At 36.9% G+C, this 26,657-nt stretch overlaps 1 protein-coding gene across 1 annotated transcript in view; it reads left to right on the top strand.

Moving 5' to 3' along the window:
• Positions 1-26,657, top strand: part of FSTL5 (follistatin like 5) — a gene marked incomplete at its 3' end in the record, with an annotated part of 301,118 nt that overhangs the window by 82,655 nt on the left and 191,806 nt on the right. Inside the window, exon 4 of the mRNA XM_082051029.1 lies at positions 8,780-9,028. Coding sequence (XP_081907155.1) covers positions 8,780-9,028 — 249 coding nt within the window. The remainder of the gene's footprint in view (positions 1-8,779; positions 9,029-26,657) is intronic.

The following is a 26,657-nucleotide window of genomic DNA, read 5'->3' as shown; positions in this document are numbered from 1 at the left end:
GCCCCTGGTGATGTTCAGCAAGCTATATTTCAAATAAGCATTAAAATGTGTGAAAGGTTATTCAAACTATGACCTTTTCAAAACTGCTGTCTCTGTGATGCACATTTCCTGCTCTTGGTGACATTGGGTAACACATTTGGCAGAATAGATGATTGCCTGCTGTGCTACAATTGAAAAGCAATCAACCATTTGAATAAAGGTCCATGTATCTGTGATGAGGCAAACGTGTTATTTCCCACTTTGTTTTAGAGCATACACTGTTTGCTGCTGGTTTGATGTTAAACAGATAATAAACACTTTTCAAAAGACAAAGATAATATGTGAGAAAGAAAAACACAGTAAATGCCAGGTACACAACTAAGGATTTAATTGAAAGTAATGAATTTCTGGCTTTAAACTGCTGGAAGGACATCAGTCTATATTTACATGTAGACCCAGCAGTGCTCTTATTCCAAATATGTTCATCTGTTAGTTTCAGACCTGTATGTTTTCTATTCTCTTGTATGAGGCAAGTAGCAGGTCTTGAGCCCCCCAGTAGTTTTACCAATTTAACAGTCCCTGGTCAAATATAAGGAGTATGATCAACGAAGAGGATTTTTGCAAGTCTTAATATAGTTCCAGATCACTTCCTAGCAGTGAAAGAGACTTTGACAACACTTTCTTGACTCCCACAAGCACATGATCAGTCCCAGCCAGGACAGTAATTTCACACTAGGGAACCCACGGATCCCTGGGCCATGAGATTGCACACATGACCCTGTCTTGGCTCTGGGCACAGGGCCAGAGCATTGCCCAGCAGCACTTTAGTGGCAAAATTGATTTTGGCTCAGGCACGGATTTGACAGGGTGCTGCTCTGGAGGAAGGGCTGTGCGGTGAAGTTGTCACAGTCATTTGTTATGCAGTGATATTGAAGCAGGCGCTTAATATGCCTGTGAGTGAGTTTATAGAGGCAGGAATCCACAGAAGAGTAGTCTTTGCTGTAGGAAGAGGGCTGGGCGGCTGCGGAGCCTCCTGATGCGGAGTGGGGAAGGGAGAGAGCGGGGGAAGCCCCAGGGCAGGGGGCGTGGGGCTCCTCTTGGGCACCGGGTCCGGAGAAAGCCCATAAAGCATCAGCTTACAGGAAGTGGGGAGGAACAGGTGAAGGCTCTGGAAGGTGAGACATGTTTCTGCCTAAAAAGCTGATTTTATTTATTTATTTATTCATTCATTTATTTTAAATTAATGTAGTGCTGGTTGTGTGTTTTCATGTCTTCTCTTTTTCTTATCTGGTGTTTTGCTCCCTGTCTGCAATTTGATTCAGGCTGAGGAGGTATGATTTAATTTTTTTGCTGTTCTGATGAAGCTAGATTCTTTGAAGTTTGCTCAAGATAGCTGCAGAGTGCTGGTAGAATAAACGGATTTGCATGGGCAAAGTTGCTAAGCTGTTTCTGACCAGCAGATAAACTCTTATGGGAGGTTTTCATATTTCAGGTTAATAGATGGGTATGTAACACTTGAAAATTGTCTTGATATTACAGGGTTTTCCTTCTCCTTTTTCACTGTAGTTTTGCATATTTATTCTCTTAGAAGTGTGGCACTTTCTCCTATTTTGTTCCTCATTTTCTTTACAGGAGAGTAAGAAAATCACTGTATTTGAATACACAGCGCAAGCATTCTTCTAAGTGTATTCAGCTTGACTTTAAATGTAAAAAAAAAAAAAAAAAAAAAGGCAACATATGTAGTCATAATGTGTGTGTATTTTTCTGTTAATCCTCACTGATAAATGTTGAGCACACCAGAAGATTTCAATGAAGTTCTAAGCAGGTGCGAGTCCTTACAGTACTTCCAGTCTCCCTACAAAGGGAGGGGTTTTTTGTGTGTGTGAGTTTGTTGGGGGTGGGGGAGAGTCAGGTAGAGAGGAATACAGAAGAGGACAGTACAAGACCCAGTCAAAAATTGGTTGCAGGCACAGTACACAGTTGTATATGCTACTCCAGCTTGCTTGGTTGATGTTTAAAGAAAACCATAACACAGCAACTAATGCTCTGCCATGTGTATGACCTACTAGTGCTGCTGCAGTTGGGAACAGGGCTGGCGGTATGAGCTGCAGGTGGCTGTGGCCAGGGGACTGCAGCTGCATATGGTCACCCTGCACAGGTGTGGTGCTTGCTCTTGGTTTTCTCTTTTCTTTTTTTTTTTTTTTAATTTCTCCTGCCGTCCCATCTTTGAACCACTACTGCTGCCAACATGAACTTCTATTTTGCCTCTGTCTCTGAGAAACTTTGAAGAGATCCAAATTGCTGCCTTCAGTGACAGCTGGGGTGAGCAGAGTTACAGAAAAGAGTGCGTGATGAGGGATTGCTTGACAGAGCTCTTAAGAGGAGTTTTTGTCTGGTATGGAAATGGGAATAGCTCGCTTTTTCTGTCTTCTTCAAAGCGTGTTTACACCTCTGCTTATGAAAGCCTGCTGGGAGGAAGAACAGTTTTCTAACAAGAGTTGATTTCTGCCTCTGTATTTATTTAAGAATTCTTGCTGTACAGCTATTTCACAACTTTAAATAATTAGAAAATAGAAAATATTGATTTAAGTAAACCTTGTATTGTGTTATCTCTGTGCAATTATTGTCTTGAACTCCACATATTTAATCCTACTTTGTGGTTTAGAACTGTCCTTCACATTTTATGCACTGAATTATTTTTTGTTTATTTGGTTTGGTAACTGAATATGTGCAGGCATTTTGTTGCAGTTAATTAGAGTGATGTAGCACATTCTTGTACGTATGTATTGGTCATCTTATGAAGTTCTTTCAGCTCCTATCTCATTACCTTAATATTACAAAGTCGCACCAGTAAAGGGCAGCAGAGCCCCTCAGACTTGGCCATCTGTAATTTCATGTGCCGTTGAACTGCTCTTGAACTGCTTTTTGGAAAAAATCTTACCACAATCAGCCTTTTGTGAATACTCTTCCACCTTTATCAATGGGAATCTATTCAAACTGGTCATTCCTGTTGTGTTAATAATCATTGTATTCAGATTCTATGACTATGTTTAAATTGCTACTATAACGATTTTCCTTGTGGTGAAGGACCACAATTTTAAGAGGTTTTTTTTTTTTTTTTTCCATGAGATGTTGTTTTTCTTCATACCTGTGATGTGACAAATCTCACTCCTTTCTCCTCTACCAGATTTAATTAGGTAAACAAGTGATTCTTTGCTTCTCTATAGAGGAATGAGCTTTGGGCTTGACTAGTGTACCCTGGGTTTTTTTTTTTCCTAACTTTTGTTATTCCGCGGGCAGGAAAAATGCTACTATTTGAGTAGTCTTTCTGAGCGGTAATTTCTTGACACAATTCCCTCTTCCTCTTGTGTCCTTCCTCCACTTCCACTGCTGCGTGGAGACAGAGAACTTCAGAATGTATTGGACAGTTAATTGATTTATTTTTTTTTCCTTCCTGTAGTTAAGCTTCTAAATAAATTGATGAAAAAAAAAAAAAAAGTTGAATGTGAAGAGATGGGAAAGGACTTGTAAATGGAAAGACGACAGATCTCTGATTTTAATCTTACTTTGAAAAGGATGTGAGATTGGATTATTTTTAAGGCTGATTTCTTTAAAAGTTAGGGTTTTGAAGGTGGTTTTCTGATATATTTGGATGTTTTGAATATACTTGGATTTTTGGTATATTTCCTTCTACTTCTATGAGCTTCATGTTCTAGTTGGTGGTATGAAAGTCTGTTTAAATCGACAATGCTCTGTATTCATTAAGTCAGTCACAGAAAAAAAAAATGAATAAACATGAAGCATGAATTTACATTTTTGTCACTTTAAGAATTAGTAAGAAATACTTAAATGTCTGTATATAATTTATAGAACACACACATTCAAATTACTTCGCATACAAATCCATGAACATGACCACAAATGAGATTCTCTCCACACCACTACCCTGCCCCAGATGACCATATTCCAAAGGTCCTGTCTCTTCAGAAATGAAATAGAAATTTCTAGTAGTGTGTCCACAAGCTTGGCTAAGCTGGTAAGAGTTTGGAATGCAGATAACTTGGGAGTCAGTTGTTAAAACTGTGGTGTCTGTTACAATACAGGCTTGCATAACAACCAACCAAACAAAGATGCCAGTTTACAATCAAGACATGTACAATGGTAAGACACTCTAACACCATATTTAGACAATACATTGGTAAGGTGAGTTCAAAATCCTGTATCTCTTTAGTTTATTAAGATATGTGCTGTTTGTTATGAGTGGGAAGTTTATTGCCATACGTGCTATATTGACAAATTATTAATAATTTTAATTTACTCTCGAATAACCCACTCTTTCCTTTAAATTTTGTCTACTGCCTAAAGTATTCCTAACCAAAATTTAAAAAAAAAATGCTAAATTAGTGAAGAAGTTTGTGTACAAAGGGAGCTGGATAATGAGTAATGCAGTATGGTCAGTATAATTGCAAGCTGTTCTTGCTGGTGATAAAATTTGTTGAATAACTACTTTTAAAACACTATAGCTTAAAAAAAAAAAAAAAGTCTAGGGCTTTTTTAATATTTATGAGCAGATACAGTTCATGTTAAGTCATGCTCAGTGTTAATGCCCTACCAGTGTTAATGGCAGGTGGTGATCAATCTTCTCTTTCCACTTCTCACTGCTTTCCTTGAGATATTTCTGCTTCATGTGAAACTTAAGGCTGCACTGAACACTTACCAATATTAGCATCACAGTCATGGTTAGGCCTTTCATAGATAATATATCAAATATGCAGCTGTAGAGCTGGAATTGTAATTTACAGAAACCTTTTAAACAAAAGGGGGAGGAGAGGGGAAGAATGTTGACCCCAAAAATCAGCATCAGTTATTTGTATACAAGTTATTGATGTATTGTCTCTAAAAATAGCTGCCACTTTTATTTAGATAATTCTGCAAGTTATCATAGAACCCATGAATGCAAATTATACATGGGGAAAAAAAAAATAAATCTGAGTTTGTGGGAGAGGGCTTGACATACAGAAAGCCCACATCTTCCAGTGTAAGGCCAACTGGAGAACGTGGTGATTCACAATCCCATGAATTGCCAGTTTCCATGTGCAATATTTCTCTAAACTGTTTAGTTAAAAGTGCATATTCCTCTGAACCTTTAGCATACTACAACATCCACATAATTATTCCCAAGTGTAAATGATGTGATTGTGACCTAAAACTTGCTCTTGCTGGCCTTTATCTAGGGAGCATGTATGAGGAATCGTGGCAGCTTGAAACTGTATTTATTACAATGGTCTTAAATGAAAAGTCAAAGCATTTTTCCTTCTCCAATAAAAAACAAACAAACAAAAAAAAACAAACAAAAAACCACACTCTTTTCTTTTTGTTATTTTATGTCTGTTTAGAGCTTAAGTTTCAAGAGAATCTGAAAAACCAATCTGACTGCTTTGTCTGTCCTAGGCATTACACATTTTTAATGATATTACTTAAGTGTGCATTTTTTTTAACTTAAGTTTCCTGACTTTCAAATTGAACAAAACACATTTTGTTTTATGTAGTAGTATAGAGCCTCTCGGAGTGTGTAGGTATTACACTTTTTTTAACTGAAAATTCAGAGTATGCTAACATAGCTGATATGGGTACACACTTTTTGTGACACCTGACAAATACAGACTTATCATCACATAAACAATACCAATTAAATTGAAAAAGATTAGCATTCATGGATAGATTATTTGTCATCTTGATTTACTTGTTCTCAGTCTCTTAATATTGAATATGCTGGGCTGCTTACTCTGCTAAATTACTGAATTATGTCCAAATGTGGAAACCTAAGCTCATCTTGGACTAGTTTACTTTCTAAATCTAAATGCTTAGATAGAAGAATAGCTTTCAGAAAACCTTGGTGTTTTTTGTTTTTTAACTTGCAGGGGAGGTAGTGATGGTGGTGTTCTGAATGTGTGCTGCATCCTAAACCATTTTGTCCCAGTAGACTTATCTACACTGGCATTAAAAAAACAAACAAACAAACAAGCAAAACAGAACAACAACAACAACAACAACAACAAACAACAAAAAAAACCCCAAACCCACCCACCAAAAAAAACCCAAACCACAACAAACAAACACACTTCAAAAATCTCCTTTATCACTCTTTGAAAAGTATACTGCCATTAACAATAACTCCAGGCAGGCAAAGTAATACTGGAGTTTCCTGAGAATCACTGAAAAAGTCAAGTGTTTTGTGAATGGACTGCAAGTCACAGCCCAAATGGATTTAAAAGATGGTTTCTTGTTTGATAATGGCAAGATTGCTGTACTTTTCTGCTTTTTTATCCATAGCTAGTAAGCGTCCCTTACTAGGGCTATTCAAAACATCTGATATCTTCTTTGTTTTACCAGCTTATTCCTTTGTGAATCAGAAGGTCTGGTTGTCCCAATATTTACTGAATAATTGCCCAAAAATGCAAAGAGGAATTACAAGTATCCATGGAAAAACTTCTCTCAGTAGTACTCCTAAATAGTTCTTTGCAGTTGTTTCTTTATTATTCAGTTGCAGGTCTTTTTGCTTTATCACTCAGGTGAACGAAAAAAATCCAAGATTACTGTATGTGCCCTGCACCTTTTGCTAATTTGAATTGATCCTCCACAATTGCATTAGTATTTTGACTTAACTGATGAAGATCAAATCCATGCCATTATATATAACCTTGTTTTCTACTGGTAGTCTTAAAATTCCTAGATTTGTGTCACTAGTTTATTTAAAAATATGTGTATATATATATATATACGTATGTCTATATGTCATATATATATATATGTATGTATGTCTAAATCAATTTATTTTTCTCTCACAGTAGCTATTTACTATGTATTGGTTTGTTTACATTTTCAGAATTGAGTCCATTTTAGTTCAAATTTGTATCAAAGTTGTGTTTATGAACATTTTGTCACCTCATTTGAAATTGCATGGATTTCTTATTTATTTATTTATTTATTTATTTATTTATTTATTTATTTATTTATTTTTGCTATGAGTGATTTGGTAACCACTAGTTGGTGGACTCTTTAAGAATAAACATTTAAGCTGTTTTTTTCTTAAATATGTACTGTAAAACACTGGAAACACTGCATAGCTGCTCCTTTTCATCCAATACATTAGAAGATCTACAAGTTCCTAAATGAAAAATAGCACAGAACAGTGCTTGTTAATAATGCTGAAGACGTTAAAAATAGCTGAATTTAAGGCAAAGTCTTCTGTTAAGGTCAATGGAATTTTACTATCTACTTCAATAGAAGGAGTTGCATATGCAGTGATATATGCAAATACACGTATTGTTTTGGAATAGTTAATGGTGTAAAAAATGGAGATGTTTATAAAACAGTTCATAACAAAGTAATATAGTTTTTCATTAGGGCAAAAAGCTTGCTTGTTTATTGATGTACATGATTGGTATATGCTGACATATATCAATATATATTATGCAAATCATTCTCATCTGAAAGTAACTGTTTTGCATTCTGGCATCAGATTCAATTACAGTACTAAAATGAAGTCCCAAGTGAAGTCTTAAATTGGTTTCTCCTCTCACAGCAATATACAGCACAGTGCATTGTTGAGTCACCAGTATTTCAGAGCAGTTGTCAGACTGAGATCTTTATCTTCCAATTCAGAAAGCAGAAATAATAATGATTTATGGACTTTGGCCTCAAGCTGCAGCAGTTCTATCACTTCAAAGAAGTCCTAGAATTCTGTAATGTGTGTACATGACCTGTGCTGTAAAGTACTCTCAGACATTGCCAGACTTTATCGGAGGTTAGTGGTAGTGGAAGGAAATTGGATTTACATTAATTTGTCAGTTAATGTCTGTTGCTTGTATGTGATGGTGGTACGTTGGCAGAAAGAGTAATATTTTCAAAAACTTAGGGAAAATTTTTATTGTTGAATTGGGTTTGCCCGTTTCAGGTCAGTCTGGTGCATGAGCAGTCAAACCCACCATCAACCTGGTCTATAATGTTCCATTGCTGTAGTGTAGTTATTTCAGATATACAACACTTGAGGTGAATACGTAGTCTTCTCAACTTTGTGCTCAAATTGTTACATAATAAAATGAGAGCATTTGTCATATTAGAGCCAAATTTCATGGTTGTGTGCTTTTTGTAGTATGCTTGCCTGCGTGTGTGTGTTTGTTTGTGTTTGTATTTTTTTTTTTCTTTTTTTTTTGTCCAGGTTGGTTAGTAGCCTAGACAAAGCTCTAGTTCTTGTGTATCAGTCTCGATGTGTGAATGTCTATTTTATCTGCTTATCAGAGTTCAAGAAGCATCTGGACAACATTTTTTGTCATATGGTTTAGTTTTAAGTAGACTTATGAGGAGTACAGAGTTGGACTCATTAATCCTTTTGGGTCCCTTCTGACTTCACATATTCTGTGATTCTGTGATCTAAATTCTAGAGAATGCATTGGTCTATCACATCTATCTAGCTATCTTAAGGTAACAAATTTCAATATACATTTAAAAATACATTATTTACTATGATTTTTTTTTTAATTAAGAGTATAAATCTTATGTTACTAGATGTTGCTCTTAATTGCAGTTAATCTAACCCAAGACAATAGTTAAGAGTATACCTGGTTATAATATCAAGATTAAATTTATTTCACTCTGACCGATGTAAAGCATTAATCAAGGATATAACAAAGGACATATTCTCACTTCATTTACATAAGGCAATCTTTTTTATATGTTGCATGCAATTAAACAAAATGTAATTCCCATCTCAAAGCTATTTTTTTTTTTTCTTTTTTAGGGTATATGGGTCAAGATGGCCATTTTGGATCATGCGAAAACAAGTACTGTGGACTGGGTAGACACTGCGTTGTGAATGGGGAGACTGGCCAGGCTGAGTGTCTGTGCATGGAGCACTGCAAGCCGCATTACAAGCCTGTGTGCGGCTCCGATGGAGAATTCTATGAAAACCATTGTGAAGTCCACAGGGCTGCCTGTCTGAAAAAGCAAAAGGTCACCATTGTACACAATGAAGATTGCTTCTTTAAAGGTAAGCACGGCTGAAAAATATCTGGAATATTGCTGTCAGGTATGTGTTTTCAAGCAGTTCCATTAAAGCTCTATAGGGGCTGTACTGAGTGTACACTGAATAAATGACTCCAAAAATTAATGCAATAACTATTTCACTCTGGAGATATCTTATGGATTTTTTTCTTTTTGTTTGTATTCAGTGCTCTGGACAATCACCCTTTTTAACCTGAATAAACCAGTTGTCTCTTGGAAATTAATCCACAGCAGCTTGTTTTACAAATGTGGCTGTTGACCTCATTCATCTGAATGTACTTACAGTCCCAAAACCCAAAGGATATTAATCTCTGTTACAGCAAAAGCAGAATTTAGAATTTCAGAGGAGTTTTGTAAGGCTGCATGACCTGTGCTTGTATTTGGTGTTGAAGTTGCTAGACCAGCAGCTTGTTCATGGCTAACGGGTGTTCCTTGCTTTGAATTTGAACAATGAAGAGTTTACTTGTATATTTACCAAAGCATACTTAATCTTCTGAATGCTGAGAGATGCTAGCCTGAATGCTGAGTTATACCTTATGTTAAGTCTCTTATACTGAAGGTGTAAAAAATGCAACTTGCTCTTTTTTACATAATTCGAGCACACCTTGCAGGCTGCTGGAACTCTGCCAATACAGACCCTTATCAAACATGTTTGTAGTACTTTGCAGCAAATTTTTACTGGTTAAAACAGGCAGATGGCTTTTTTTGGGAAAAAATAAGGCCATTTTATAATGAGCCTACCTAACGGTTGAAAGCTGTCCTATTTTTGTTAACATTGTTATATGTTGTGGATATAGTTGCATTCTGAGTAACAGCAATTCATAACTACTATCAGCACAGAAATAAGTCTACTGAAATAATTCCGTTAAATCAAATTCACTTTTGTAGGGAACATGCATTTAAATTTCAGTGTTACACTTAAATTTTAATCAGACTTTTCAAAGATTGTATTTCAGTATAAAACCGATCAAATGGAGCATTTTAAGATTTTCAAAGTTGAATTTTTCACAGTATTTATGGTTGAGGGTTTGTCCTTCAAATGAAAAGATGGGCTTTCCTTACCAGATCCAAATATCCAAGGTCATGCACAAACACCAATATCTTTATTATTGTGACTATTTTTTTTTTAGTAAAACAATTGAATACTGGGGCTGAGGTTGGGGGAAACACAAAAAAATTCTTTCCTCAAGAAATTAAAGACAAAAAAAATAATACTTGCACATCTGGGTTTTATGTAATTGCTTCTTTTTGAGTAAATGGGGTGACTGCTAAGGTGAAGTGCCTTTCCTCTATTGCCTCCTTCCAGAGACATGTTAAGCTCAGTAACTTCATCAAAATATGTTAAGGGACAGGGGTTTATAGATTAAAGGTGGTGTGTGGAAATCTTATAATGGGAAATAGACTTTTAAGTTATAGTGAATGTTTACATTTGTTCAAAACTTAATGTGGACGCCAAATAAAATTGATACATCATCACAATATATAGACTTGTAGCCCGTGTTCTGAAGTAGTGGAAAATTAAAATTTGGTTTTAGGAGTGTACCATATGGGGCTTGTAGAGAGTAGTTTGTGCAGTAAAACCAAAACATGATTGCTTCTATCTTGTGTCTTAATGATGACAATCTCTTTAAGAAACTGAGAACCTAAGGAGATTTAAAAACAAACAAACAAAAAACTTGAACAACTTTCTGGTTTAGATGACGCAGTACTCTGATAGAAGCAATGACAGTAAGAAACACTAAAATGTTGAAATTTATGAGGCTAATTTCAATTCTTCAGTGTGCTACGTATAACACAAATAAATTCAGAGAATGTTTTTGCAAAAATATAGTGTTTCTTTTTCTGAAGGGGAAAGATGTGGTGAGATTTATTTACTGAAATGGAATGTGAGGCAGCACTTCAGCTAGAAATATCATCCAAATGCTGCCTAAAGTTTTTTAGCTCCTCTTTATATTTTAAATTTACCACTCTAGTTTCATATTTCTTGACAATGGAATATCTGAACAGAGCTCAACTTCAGACACCTAATTTAGATTCTGGATTAAAAAAACAGATTTCTCCTTTAGTCAGTGGCAATATTCAGAATAGAACTGTGGTATCCAAGTGACTTACTCTAAACTGTTATTTATCAGGATACTCATCTTCTAATTAGAGCACTGTAAGTAAATGCCTACAAATAATATAAAATATTTCATTTTCTGTTTTCTTTATCATATTATGTTGTGCTCAGTGGTGTTAAACAGGTGAGACTGGGGGCAGTTATTTTTCCTTTATTTTATTTGGTATATATCGACATTACCAGTCTCAATTTCTACCTTGATAACTTCAGCTCATTCTTCACTGTAGTACAGCGCAGTGGTGTTAAAGCATTGTTGCCATTTGTGACTGTTGAATATGTCCTCCAACATTCACCGTATCTGTATGGTAAAGGAGCCAGAAGATTTCAAACTATTTTTGTGGGATATGTTCCTTTTGTAAGACACTTCGTAGCCCGACACTAGTAGATTGCCTTCAGTAAGGCTGAAGTCCTACCAGTTACCAGATCAAAAAATATTAAAACGCTAATAGGAAAAGTCCCTCAACAGTGGGAGTCCTGGATGGAGAATATGAACCCTGTAACTATTGATGATGTCTGGAGGGCACTGCCATACTTCCTCCTTGATAGTTTAGCTGGTATCTTGTAGCAAAGATGATCTCGCGTCAATGAGCTACTTCTGAGACCAGAAAAAAAAAAAAAAAAACACAAAAAACAACACACCAAAAATCTTGCATTCAGAAAACAAATATTCTGTGCATGTTGTTTTGTCTTTCATAGAATTCTTCAATAAAGGCTAATGTGACCTGGGGGGACGGGGGAGGGCAGGAGGGGAAAGAGGTTCAACATGCCTGCAAGATGCTGTCTCTGACAACAATGACTCTCTCTCTATATATGGTGATTGTAATAAAAAATTAAAGATCTTTTACTTCATCTTTTAGTGCTAATCAGGGTGGTTGGTGTGTGTGTGTGTGGGGGTTATTCCCCCCCCTCCACCCCAGTCAAACAGCTGTGTATTGGGGCTTTTTTTTTTTTCCCCCAGATTGGAGAAGCTGAGAAATACACCTTATTTAAGGGAGTAAACTTACCAGAAAAACATTTGAGTATTCTGTGTCTGCTGGAAAATAAAATTTTATAAGCATATGTTCTGTATACCTGATTAACATTACAATAGCAGCCAAGTAGCTATAATTATTGAAATAATACATCTTGTAACCAAATGATTTATAGATTATTTCAAACATCATGAGTTCTGCTTAACGGTTTGAAAATGGTTCTTTTGGACACTCACATGGTGAGTGGAGTTAGAGTTGACTTGCTAGAATGAAAGAGGTCTTTGGTTTAAATGCTGAAACCGAGAAATGTGTGTCTTACATAAGCTGTGCGTGAAACAAAACAGATAACACGTATCAAATTCTTCCCAAAAAGCCGTGTCTGAAACATTTGATAAATGCATTTTGAGGAAGTGAAAGCTACCTATGTCAAAGCTGTACCCTCCTGATATGGTCCAACTGTAGGCTGACAGGTGGTGCGGGTAAACTGGAACAGTTTGGAGCAGTTAATAGAATATATGAACTGTTCTTCCCATTCCTGTATCTGACATGGGCATGGCCAGATTCATGGGACTCCTTCCTTTGTCATTGTAACTTGCTAAGTTTATTTTCTTGCCCTAAATGAAATCATATTTGGTATAAACATAGGAGTGAGACACAGGCATAGAACAGTACTTGAAGTAGAAACCTTTAAGTATCTCTGTCTTTTCCTGGTAGTTGAAACTGTCATGGAAATTGTACATTTTTGACATGGATAAAGATAGTGGCTATCCTTAATTAGAAATTACTTTTCACACAGAATCACAGAATGTCAGGGATTGGAAGGGACCTCAAAAGATCATCTAGTCCAATCCCCCTGCCGGAGCAGGGACACATAGATGAGGCTACACAGGTGGGTTTTGAATGTTTCCAGAGTAGGAGACTCCACAACCCTCCTGGGCAGCCTGTTCCAGTGCTCTGTTACCCTCACTGAGAAGAAGTTTCTTCTCAAATTTAAGTGGAACCTCTTGTGTTCCAATTTTAAAACCATTACCCCTTGTCCTACCATTGGTTGTCACTGAAAATGGAGCCTGGCTCCATCCTTGTGACACTCACCCATTATATAACCATTAATGAGGCCACCCCTCAGTCTCCTCTTCTCCAAACAAAAGAGACCCAGCTCCCTAAGCCTTTCCTTACAAGGGAGATGCTCCACTCCCTTAATCATCTTTGTTGCCCTGTGCTGGACTCTCTCCAGCAGTTCCTTGTCCTTCTTGAACTGAGGGGCCCGGAACTGGACACAATATTCCAGATGTGGTCTCACCAGGGTGGAGTAGAGGGGAAGGAGAACCTCTCTGGACATACTGACCACCCCTCTTCTAATACACCCCAGGATGCCATTGGCCTTCTTGCCCACAAGGGCACAGTGCTGGCTCATGTTCATCCTGCTGTCCACCAGGGCCCTCAGGTCCCTTTCCTCTACACTGCTCTCTAATAGGTCATTCCCCAACCTATACTGGAACCTGGGGCTGTTCCTACCCAGATGCAATAGTCTACACTTTCCCGTGTTGTATTTAATTAATTTTTTTCCCTGCTCAACTCTCCAGCCTGTCCAGGTGTCGCTGGATGGCAGCACAGCCTTCTGGTGTGTCAGCCACTTCTCCCAGCTTGGTGTCATCAGCAAACTTGCTGACAGTAGACTCTAGTCCCTCATCCAAATCATTGATGAATATATTGAACAGTACAGGCCCCAGTACTGACCCCTGACGCACTCCACTAAATACAGGCCTCCAACTAGACTCCGCCCCATTGACCATGACTCTCTGACTTCTTTCCTTCAGCCAGTTTGCAGTTCACCTCACTACCCATCGTCCAGACCGCACTCCTTCAGTTTAGCTGTGAGGATGCTGTGGGAGACTGTGTCAGAGGCTTTACTGAAGTCAAGGTAGACCACATCCACCACTCTGCCATCATCTATCCACCTCGTTATGTCCTCATAAAAGTCAATGAGGTTGGTCAAGCATGACTTCCCCTTGGTGAAGCCATGTTGACTGCCCCAATGACCCTCTTATCCTTGATATGCCTTGAGATTGCACCAAGGATAAGTTGTTCCATCGCCTTTCCAGGGATGGAGGTGAGGCTGACCGGTCTATAGTTACCTGGGTCCTCCTTCTTGCCCTTTTTGAAGACTGGAGTGACATTTGCTTTCCTCCAGTCCTCAGGCACCTCTCCCGTTTCCCAAGACTTGGCAAAGATGATGGAGAGGGCTCCAGCAATGACCTCAGCCAGCTCCCTCAGCACCCACGGGTGCATCCCATCTGGACCCATGGTTTTATGGATGTCCAAATTGCCTAATTGCTCCCTAACCCAGTCCTCATCAACCAAGGCAAACTCCTCCATTGTTCTTACTTCCTCTAGGGCCTCAGCGGTACGGGGCTCCTCAGGACAGCCTCCGGCAGAGTAGACAGAGACAAAGAAGGCATTCAGTAACTCTGCCTTCTCTGTATCTTCTGTCACCAGGGCACCCACCTCATTCATCAGTGGGCCTACATTGCCTCTGGTGTTAGTTTCATCTGCCACGTATTTGAAAAAGCTCTTTCTGTTGTCTTTGACCCCTTTCGCCAGGTTGAATTCTAAGGAGGCCTTAGCTTTCCCAGTTGCCTCCCTACACTCTCTGACAGCAGCCAGATTCTTCCCAAGTGGCCAGCCCCTCCTTCCATGATCTGTAAACTCTCCTCTTCCACTTTTTCTCCATTCTTCTTGTTATTTTTCTGTCAGTTGCTTATTGGCATGTCATGATAACTTGCTTCAGACACTGAATGATTTTTCCTAATGTCTTGGTTGAATGTTGACTATGACCCCTTGAGATACTCAATAAGGTGTCTCAACTTTTTCTGGTAAAGATAAAAAATTGATTCTGCAGAGAAGGTAATTACTATTTTATCTATAGAAAAATGGTTTATATTAGAAGTATTTTCTATACTTGTTGAGTCCTTTCTTTCATACCTGTGAAGTCCAGTGTCTTCTGACTAGATGTTAGTGAATGCAAGTTCCACAATCACTTTCAGAGGTGTTCTTGGGCCTTAAGTGTCAAAAAATGTTTCAAAATATTTAAGATTATTCTAAGAACTTAATGGAACTCTTTAGGAAATCCTTGGTGATCTAAGAATTATCTCAAATTATTACTTCAACTAACAGGAAAATGAAGGAATGAGGAAGTGACCAGCTGCCTGGCTATTAGTTTACTTAGCCTGGTTATCATATTTGTGGCTTTATTAACTTTTAACTCCTGAACAGAATATAGGAGATGGTAGGAGAAAAGGGAAAGTGAAGGAAATAATGGAGCGAAGGTAGGTAGGGAGTGAGTATATCAAGGAGAAAAAAAGAGATGGCTAAGTGCCAAGATGGTGAGTTTGGTAGTAAAAAGAAGAGGAAACAAATTATGAACTAAAGGAAATACTAGTGGCAAAAATCAAAGTTCAAAGCTTCAATTACTTACAGTATCTTATATTGACAGTGTAAGATGGGAAGTCTGCTGCTGTGCCCTTCTGGCTTGGCACTGTGTTTGCTGGCTTGCTGACTGCATAGTTCTCTGCCTGGGTAGCCTCTACCTCCTGTCTGCTCCCAGTGGCCTGGCTGTTCTCAAGCCATGTGCTTAGTGTTGCAGAGCAGCTTCATGTTTTGTGTGAGAAAAGAAATCCCACCATCAGGCTCCCACTGCATTTGGTACTGTTGTGTAATGCTTTCCTGACTGTCACTTGCTGTAGCTTTAACAAGCCCCAGGGGATGGTGATTCAGAGGGACTAGAGTTGCTTTGCTTAGTGCCTCCACTGCTATCTTCATTCTGTGAAGTGGCACTGTGAAGTCCATGGGTGTGTCCTGAATTTAGAAGTCTGCAGGCTTCTTCGGCTTCTGAAAAATTCAGTTGGATTCTTCAATGGGACAGTATGCTGAGTGGTGAATGCTCCACACCGAGTGTTAAATAAGCTTCAGCTATGTTTTGCTGCTAACTTCAATTACTTCACTTTCATAAATCCAGGCCAATAAAGAGACTAAAAAGTTTCCCATGACAAACTTCATCTTATATTTTCTTTGCACCATCAGTTTCTTGTACGTTTTACACTAAACCTGTTTCTATTCACAGTGATACAATCAATCATTATGACAAACCGCTATTTACTAGGAAGCCACCGGAACGTAACAGATACTCCTTTGTACTATGACTTTTCTGGAATATTTCTGGAATAAAGATTACTTCATATCTAAGCTTTTTACTTACAAGTAACTTTCATAGCATCCTTATTACTGTTACTTTACTTCTCTTCCTCTTTTAGTCTGTTTTTATTTCTTTAATCTGTTAAACTCTCTGTGTGCTTCAGATTTCTTATTACTATTACTAAAACGGCTAGATTTCTGAGGACTGCTGTAATGTTTGCTTTTCAGTATGGTCCCAAAAGAGAAAGTAGAAACTTAGGTAAGAAAGTTTGCTGCTGTTCAGGGTATTGAGGATTAGAGCTGACTATAAACAAATTCAAAAGGGATATGGGCAAAGTCAAAAAAGTTCAGAAGACGCCAACAAGAATGACTAAAAGTACTAAATGGCTTATAAGGGAAACGGAAGAGGCTTGTGAAATTGTTGGGGCATCCTGCAGGTGGATGTTAGTAGGCTGTCCTGTGTTCCAATAAAAGAATTAAAAATTATCAAATAAGGCAGCAGGAACAGATTCAAAACAAGCTTTTGTGTGTGCTTTGTACACAGCAGATCTCATCAGTAAAAACAACAGGGTTTTTCACAAGCAGACTTTGCAAATACTAGGGGAAAGGCTGAAGGCTTTTTTGTTTTAAAGATGGCTGGGGGAATTGAGGTCTTTTGCAACCAAAGTGATTGTATGAAGTGAACTAAATCCTAACAGTAGCCCACAGAAAAGATCTAGAACACTGATCTTGCCTCTTCAGTGACTACAATAAGACTAGATTTTTTTTTTTTTTTTTTTTTTTTGCCTATGTGTGATTTGTGACCCAGGTGATTGTGGTCTTAGACTGGTTCCTAAAATATTGGCACATTCATTTAGAAGCTTTGACATTTATTTCATCTGGAAAAATTGCATCTGATCTTAAATATAATAAATCTTGAATACTCACACTGGAGAGAGTCCAGTGTAGGGCAACAAAGATGATTAAGGCAGTGGAGCATCTGCCTTATGAGGAAAGGCTGAGGGAGCTGGGTCTCTTTAGCTTGGAGAAGAGGAGACTGAGGGGTGACCTCATTAATGTTCACAGATATATAACGGGTGAGTGTCACGAGGATGGAGCCAGGCTCTTCTCAGTGACAACCAATGATAGGTCGAGGTGCAATGGGTACAAACTGGAACACAGAAGGTTCCACTTAAATATGAGAGGAAACTTCTCAATGAGGGTGACAGAACACTGGAACAGGCTCCCCAGGGAGGTTGTGGAGTCTCCTACTCTGGAGGCATTCAAGACCTGCCTGGACACATTCCTGTGTAGTCTCATCTAGGTGTTCCTGCTCCAGCAGGGGGATTGAACTAGATGATCTTTCGAGGTCCCTTCCAATCCCTAACATTCTGTGATTCTGTGATTTATTTAGTGCTGATCATTGGTTAGTCTTTCAAAAGAAATTTAGGAATGACATTCTGGTGCAGTGTTTTCATTGCAACAGAACTTGTTTCTAAGACATCTAAAATGTCTTTGCTTTTATTGTCTGGCTATCATCTGCCTTCCCTATTGAAGTTCTCAAAAACAACATTATTATCCTCTTTCTGAAAGCTTGAATTACTGCAGGCAGCATACACCCTTAAGGTTGCTGATAAACTGTCAGGCTTCAACTGTTGCTCCAGATGTATATTCAACATAAACTGGATTATGAAAAGAAATATGAAAAATCTTTTCAGAGCTCTATCAGAAGACTAAGAAGTAAGAAAGATTCTGCTTGATCTTAAAATATATTTCATACAGCATAGGAATTATTTAGTTTATATCAGGAATTGAGGCCATGATTTACATATGTTCACTTTGGTGCAACACTTATGATTTAAGGCTAATTTCTTAAGTATGAATTCACACAGAGATCGTAAATGTTTTTAACTATTAACATTAGTAATTGTGCATTCACAGAGTGGTAAACATCACTGTTGTGTTAATGTCGGGTATATATTCTGCTTCTTTCAGCATTTTTTGTTGGAAAGTGATGCTCTAACCAGTGGAAAACTGGTTCTTTTTATTGCCCTTTGAAACTATGACCTAAATTTTAGTACTGTTCCTCTTGTCTGCTGTCCCCACATGACTCATTTTCTTGAGTTGCATTGCTCAGGAGATTTGGAAGACTGCCATCATTTTTCCTCAAGCATGCCCACAATTGTCTTAAATTGCCTAAACTAACAGAGATACAAGGCCTACATATGTAATACCTGCTACTAAGTCTGCAGAGTAAAGTTGGGTGTAAGATACTTATGAGAATATGCAAATAACATGCTTCATTTAAAAACGAAATATTGAACATACCCTGCTTTCATTGCAGTTGGTGATATTGTACCACTTTGCAACTAAAGCCTAGAACTCTACTCTTTTTTCCTTCTTTCTAATTAAATTCATAGATTTAAAATACAAGATGAGACAGTGACAAGCCTCAAACACATTATGAATATAAGATATTTTTGACTGGCTGAAGACATCTCTTACTTTCAGTAGCTAGAGCAGTCCCAATCTTTGTATATTAATTCCTTCGACAGTGAAATAGATGTGTCAATAAACTGAACCTGTTATGTATTCTTCAGTTACGCTTTTTCTGCTTCTGCTGACGATGTTTAATCTGTTCAAAGAAGCTGCATTTACACTGAAAGCTACATTCTAAAGTCTCTATCATGTCACCGTATCAGAGAAGCAACATTTTAAATGTGGATATGATTACCCAGATTGTCTATTTTCTTAGTGTGGATGGCAACTCAGTGCCTATTTGTGATAATATACTTTACTTACAGGCTGTATGAAATTCAGGAATTTGGTTGAAAGCACATTTAGTGGTTTTTATTTTGGTGGGATTTTTTTTCCACTTCTGCAAGTAAATGGGAAAGAGTGCTTAAGTGGAGAAAAAATAAATAGTGATTTTTTTTTTTTTTCTTCTCCTTAAAATGGAGACACTGTGTTTGCATGAGCAGTTTCACAAATGCTTATAACTCCTCTATACTTGCCAATACAACTACAATAGTTCTTCCAAGTCTGTATACCTGGATAATATTTACTAGATGTAAGCCTTTTTCATTAGCAGTGCATATATTGTTCATTCTTGCTCTAAATTATTCTTAGTCATTGTGGGTTTTTTAGGTATTGAATGAAGTGCCTCATTCACCTTCTTTTACTATAACAAATACTTTGTAAACTTCAATTTTTCAGTTCAATTTGCATTTGGTTGAATAGTGCAACAGTAGTTATTTCTAAGTGTTACTTATAGAAGCAGGTGATGTACAGGATCTTGTATCATTCCTTCCATACAAGGGATCATGATGGGAGAGGGACTGTGTAGCTGTAGCACTGATATTATGAGAAATCAAAGGGATGAGCCAACAAAGTGCCCTTGTGATGAAGAAGGCTGACGGCATCCTGGGCTGCATTAGACAATGTATTGCCAGGAGATTGGGAGAAGTGATCCTTCCCACCTACTCAGCACTGATGAGGCCACACCTGAAGTACTTTGTCCAGTTCTGGACTCCCCAGTACAACAGAGACATGGGCATACTGGAGAGATTTTGGTGAAGAGCCACAAAGATGTTTAGGGGACTGAAGTATCTCTTCTCTAAGGAAAGGATGGGACTGGTCAGTCCAGAGAAGAGAAGGCTCAAGGGGATCCCATAAATGTGAATAAATACCTGAAGGTACAAAGAGGATGGAGCTGGGCTCTTTGCAGTGGTGCTCAATAAGAGGACCAGAAGCAATGGACACAAACTGAAACATGGGATCAAGAGGTGCTTTTTTTTTTTTTTTTTTTTTTTTTTTTTTTTTTTTTTTTTTTACTGTGAGGGTGACCCAAGCACTGGCCCAAGTTGCTCGAAGAGGTAGTGGAGTCTTCTTTCTTTGACCTATTCAAAACCTGACTGAACCTGGACCTTGGCAACCAGCTGTAGGTGGCCCTCTTGAGGAGAGGGATTGTACCAGATGACCTCTAAAGGCCCCTTTCAACCTTAACCATTCTGTGATTCTGTGGATAAGTACCTCCAACAAACACCCTTACTTTACACGTGCTTTTGAAGGGCCAGAAAGTAGCATGCCATGCTCTACTTCAGCCAGTAGTTTCTAGCACTTTTGAGGGAGAATTGGAGAGAACAGAGAAAGAGAAATAGAGGTAGAGTTCTGGCAAAGTGTGGTCAGTGGAGAGGTAGCATTAAAGTTCTATTAGTGCCCTCCTTTCTAACCTTGTAGCTCAGGCCTGCTGTTACAGGTACGAAGGTACACACAGGATAGATTTTCTTTGCTCTTCTACTAGGTCAGTACTGTCATAAACGTGTTGACACATTGCTGGGAGTACGAGGATTGTACAAGTATGATTCAAATAGTCTCTGCATCCTCAATGTCTATGTTAATATGAACTATAAAAAGCTTTAGAAAAGGCAAAAAAGCCACTGCACAACTCTTTATGGCATTCTAAAACAAATAATGGTGCTGTCTAATATTGTGAGAACAGAGGTGCTCAAAACTGGAAAACAATAGGCAACTGTAGTCCATAATGTAGCTACAAAATGACTGCATGTACTCCAAACTTAAAACTTCTTGTTGCCTATTAGAATTCTTCACTTATTTTTATCAAATCAGGTTATTTTTAGATATCAGTTGGGAACTATGGAGCAGTGAAATTTGTTAGACAACACATAAAACTAAATTTAAACTGTGTTGTCATGTATTTGTAATAAACAGAGGAAATCTTGTCTTTAGGTAGACATTTAAGTTAGGGTTTTATTTGGTTTAGAAAAACAACAAACCATTCAGCTAATGTACATTGGTTTGAATGCAAACTTTTTAGAGTTTTAATTGAAATCATGTCAGAATTATCATTAGGTCTTGTGGGAAATGTGTCTGATGGGACATATTGTTGGCCGTTAAAAATCGTTAACAGTTGGATACATATACAAGGCATTGGCATAATATTTGTAATTCAAGTTGGCTAGTATGTGGTGTAGCAACTGAACAAAGCAATAGCTTCCTAAGAATTTTTTTTTGCCCGTTTTCGAAGTGATGGTACGAGCAAGTGTGGTAAATGGCCAGAAAATAATTAGCTACAAGCATTTTCTAACAGAAGCAGACTTGGGCAGTATACACTCTTAATCGTGTTATAGACAAGTAAACAAAATAACTAACAGCATGATTTTGATGAATGTTGTAGTGTATTTATTCTATTTATTGACAGGACGTGGTGGGTTTTTTTACACTAAATATATTACCTCTATTTAAAAAGAGGTTAATTATCTATATCATTGTAAAATAAAGCATTGCAAGCAAAAATCACTAGTTTTAACCTTTGCAGAGACCCATAATAAGTGGACTGATCCGATGACAGCGTTTTCTTTATTTGTTATGGAATTGTTGATGCCATACAACACTCCTTTTAACATAAATTACAATTAAAAGAGAGCATATTAGCAAATTAAGGGACAGAATTGGTCCTGAGATAAACCAGACTTGGCTTACGTGGAAAGCTATATGGAATGTCCCAAAGAATCCTCCAGCTGAAACTGATTTTTAAAAGCATAATTTCAGGAATTCGAAATAGTTAATTTTTGCCTCAGTATAATTTAGTTCTCTTTTTGTTTGACTCTGATCTTTTCCCTTTTGCTCTCATTGAAATCACAGAGCTTTGCTACTGATATTAAAAATACATTCATGTTTACAGAATGTATATTATTTGAAGTTTTTACTTTTCATGAAAAACTATGTTGCTTTAAAAAAGTTATTTGAGATTAGAAAATGTTTCTACTGTTATTTGCCTTAGCAAATGTGCTTTTCATGGTATTCAGCATAGAGTAAATGAAATTTGATAAACTGCACAATAAAATGTAATTAGATCTTTTAGTTTTTTCTTTATTTGTAATGATAATGTGGATTTAATTTAAAACTGTTGAAAACAAACAACAGAAATAAAGGAAAACAGATTACAGCAAAAATAGGTGAAAGTGTAGCCCAAAGAAATATGCTGAAGTAAAATTATAGAAAACTTTCACTTGCTAAGAATGATGTTTTATATTTTTGCATTTACTTGCATTGGCTTTGGGTGCAATTAAATCCTGAACTGTATACTGCCAGGAAAGTTTGTCTCCCTCAGGGCTGAAACAGATGGTGAATTTTTTTTTTCTTTCCACTGTTTAGAGACCAAGACTGCTGAATCTCTAGAAGAAAAAGTGTTTTTGCCAAAGAAAACTGCTGATGTTGGTCTTAAAGCAGTAGAGTTCTTAGCTGTATTCTCTATAGGGTTATTACTAGGACTCCTGGTAAACAAGCAGTATATTGAAGCTTTGCTGTTAGCACTGTTTTAATACAGATTTGATCTCTATCTAGTAATGTTAGTTGTATACAAGAGAAAAAGTGCTATTGACTAATAAAATTGCAAGTTTTCATTTCTTACTCAGGCTTTTTTTGATAAGGTACTTCACTGTGCAAGGAGGAAGCTATGAACTTACCATTTCCCAGTCATCACGTTGATAATTAAAAGAATAACAATCTAAGTACGTAGAGAATCTGAACTGAACTGTTTCTAAGAATATGAAATTTACTTGTGTTTATGATTAATCAAACCTGGAAGGTGAGGAACAAAAACACTTGTGCTGTCTAGTAAAATGGCAAGACTTGTATATCAGTAAAAATATTGTAAAGCGAGAAAGGTATCTGTGCAGTGTTAAATACTAATTATGGTCAAGAAGTTGTTTCATTACTGCTCCTAAATTTAAGACAACTGCTGAATGGATCATTTCTTTGTTATTTTCCTATTCCAGCTTCTCTTTGATAAAGGTTCTTGCCATTCAAATGGAACATAAAGACTTTTATTGTTCCCTAATGATGCAAACTATAGTTGTACAATCATCATTGTGGAATATGAGCTCTGTGTGCTCTTAGATTTGATGTCATTTTATCACAATTGTAGAAGCATCTTTAAGTGTATTTGCTTAAGCAGATGGTGAATGGCCACACTGGGAATATATCCATCTTTTTTACTGTATGATGAAGTTTTAAAGCAGAAGTTTTAGCTACAGTGGTTGGAAAAACACATTTTTGTAAAAAACCTTGTAGGAAAAAAAAATGGCAAAAGGTTTTAAAGTCCCTAGTAATTCTGAACATAGGAAGTCAGTATATATTAGGTACCTGAGGATAAGTGACTTATTCTATATGCTAATGCTTTCTTCAATCTTTACAATATTTTTGAATTAAGTATTTTTAAAAGAAATTAGAAATTAGGTGTTTCAGATTGTTGTATACAAAAAAACCCTAAATGCTAAAGATTACTGGGGGGGAAAAAACCCTTTTACTCAGTATGGAGTTTTTTCTGACACTGTCATCTGAGTGCACTCAGGACCTGATTCAAACCTTCCTACTGAGTCTAATGAAGCTTAGGTTCATTGAAGTCAGTCACTTGAAGAATAAGTGCTATATTGCAAACACGAAAGATGTAAAAGTCAGTCCAAAAGAGGAAATACTAGATTAAAAGTTTGAAAGGAATAAGCTTTAGGAAAAAAAAAAAAAAACAAAAACAAGAGTTAATTGGAAAATACTGTTTTATCAAAAACATGCTGTTAGTAACAATAATGTGATGCTTGTTCTTCTCATGAAAAATGCAAACATGCAATCATGTTGGTGCTCTGAAATCTGGTTTTAGATCAATATCTCAGGCCAAGTGTAAATCTCGAGCTGCTCGCTTGTCTTTTTTGCTAATTTTAGTATTCACAGAACTATAGAATGTCCTGAGTTGGAAGGGATGCACAAGGATCATCAAGTCCAACTCCTGTCCCTGCATATGACAACCCCTCAGTTCACACCACGTGTCTATTGCAGAATAACAGTAAACAATTGCAGGAAGGGGGAAACAATATAAAGTTTCAGAATAGGCTTTCACAGGCCTCATGGTTTGAGCACTAACCTTAAAGATGAAGAGAAATGTGACAAAGAAGCTGTAGCCTGTTTTTTTATAAAGCTGGCTAATATCCTGCTGCATCGCTGTTCCAGTGACATGTTAGGATCCCTGGACCATCTCCAGAGTTGTTGGGTTTGTCTAACATCAGAACAAATCTTCAAAATATTTTTTAATGTAGGATATATATTCAATATTCAAAATATTTTTTGTGTTGGAAAATTCATTTTTGGTAGTACATTGATGATGAGTAGCAGAGAGCCAACAATAAGGGTCATAAGGTAATATATCATAGAGTGCCTGTATGCTGAGCTGGGGCTTTTCCCATTGGTGTACTCCAGTGTACCTGTTGGTGTACACCTAAAACAAACAAACAAAACAAACAAAAAAACCTGAATTAAAAAAAAAAAAAAAGAGATCAGAGAGAACTCATATTATTCCTGTGCTTATTGTAGGGTTGTTTTTTATTTTGTCTTTGCTTAATACTGTTTTCTTTTGCTCTCTGTGGACTCACAATAAGATGTAGTCCTGTTCCTAGGTAGTGGTAAGTCTAAATATTCCAAAGATAAAAAGATGTTAATAGTTTAAGTGATCAGTTAACAGCTGACATGGAGACCTGGGAGCTCAACTGAAATACTGAGTAATAACTGTTTACAAGCTTTACTTTTGTAATTCATGGATAAATGAGCATATGTCTATGCACAATATGTGTAGCCATTGGGATTGTCTTTGTATCTTCTTAACACCAACCTGTACATACATACAGAACTTTAATATAAGTTAAAAAAATCTCAGACCTTCCCCGCCCCACAAATCGTGTTAAAAAAAAAAAAACACAAAAAGATCAAATCATTGCTTTGTTTTGTCAGTTGTTTTATTCTATTCGTCCATATTAGTGGTGGTGGCAGTGAGGACACTTAAAAGCTTCATGGGGCCTGTACATGCATCTTAACATTCCTATTTAATGCCGTGGATGGAGCTAGTCCGTGGTATCCACTTTGCATACTTGTTTCTTGAAGAAGAAAATCAGGTTAAACTCACTTGAAAGTTGGGTTGGACTAGATGATCTCCAGAGGTCCCTTCCAACCCTAACCATTCTGTGGTTGTTTCCCTGAACAGTGCTGTTATTTAGGTGTTCAATGGATTTGGACTCAAGGATGCTTTGTGGATGCATTTTTCATGTACTGAGAATATTTCCTGAATTGTATACAAATGCTTTATCAAATATTCTGGACCTCGAAGTGAAAGGAATTTTTGAAGAGAAGAGTGAATGGTGGCACTTGTGCCTGTTTTTGTTAAACTTCAGACAGTGCTTTACTCCTATTTTGACAAAGAGAAGGGGAATCTGAAATGATAATTTGATAGCACAGAAAATTTATGCAGAGTTCACCTGATGAATGGTTCAATATTTGTGGTATTTAAATGCTCTTTTATAATGCATAATTTAAGGACTTGTGCTTTCATTGCAGAAGGCTGAATGGGGTATTGTTATTTCTAAAAGCCGGGGGAAAAATTAAAGAATAAAGGATCTTAATCCTCTGTCTCTTTTAAGAGAAAGTGAGCATATGTAACATTAAAAGTAAAGGTTCAATACCTTTGTTTTTAATACCTAACCCTTTTTATTTGCTTAGTGGACTAGTGGTGAAGAGGAGGCTCACTTCACAAGTTGAAAGCAAAACTTATGGTAATTATTGTGCAAATAAAAGTTAACAGGAATGTTCACAGAAAATTCTTCCATTGACACTGAAAAAGTGTCTTTTGAAACACAACTATTTTTAAAAATTGTAATACTGGCAGAAAATAGATGGACAAAGCTTTTCTTTGCATAGACCTGAATCGATGCAATACTACAAAACCAGGGTGCTCAATCCATAAAACATGTATAATAAGAGCTAATAACTTTCCAGAAGCTTTCCATCAGCTTATATTTGTTTATAATTATTTATGAAGAAATCCATAAAAGAAGAAAAGCTTGTTCACAAAAAAAAAAAGCTCTAAATAAAAGTTAAATATTTAGAGCTGAGAAGGCCATCTTTTCAGTAAACAACAACTGTTAAGATGCAGGTGATACAGCACAGCCACAATCATGACCAATCAAGAAAGGATTTATTTTTGTAGAGCTAGAAATATACACTTCTGTGGAAAGAGAGTAGAAGGAATAACTTGTGTTTTCACTTTAAACTTAAACTTGCTATTTACTTTATGCTTTGCAGTACACTGTTATGTTTCCTGGTTATTAAGAGTGATGTAGTATGCATTTTTTTTCTTATGTTGCAAATGATTTACAAGAATTTTTACTAATGTCCTTCTTTTCAGAAATAAAAGCTCAAAACTGTTGAAAGACTGAAAAACTAAAATAGAAATAAGAGTAGAGTCATGGTCCTTTAACAAAACAAAAACAACAAAGTCACAAACAAACAAAATA

The sequence above is a fragment of the Streptopelia decaocto genome, assembly GCF_964273445.1.
Source record: "Streptopelia decaocto genome assembly, chromosome: 4".
Classification (NCBI taxonomy): domain Eukaryota; kingdom Metazoa; phylum Chordata; class Aves; order Columbiformes; family Columbidae; genus Streptopelia; species Streptopelia decaocto.
This window is presented reverse-complemented; position numbering and strand designations above follow the sequence as displayed.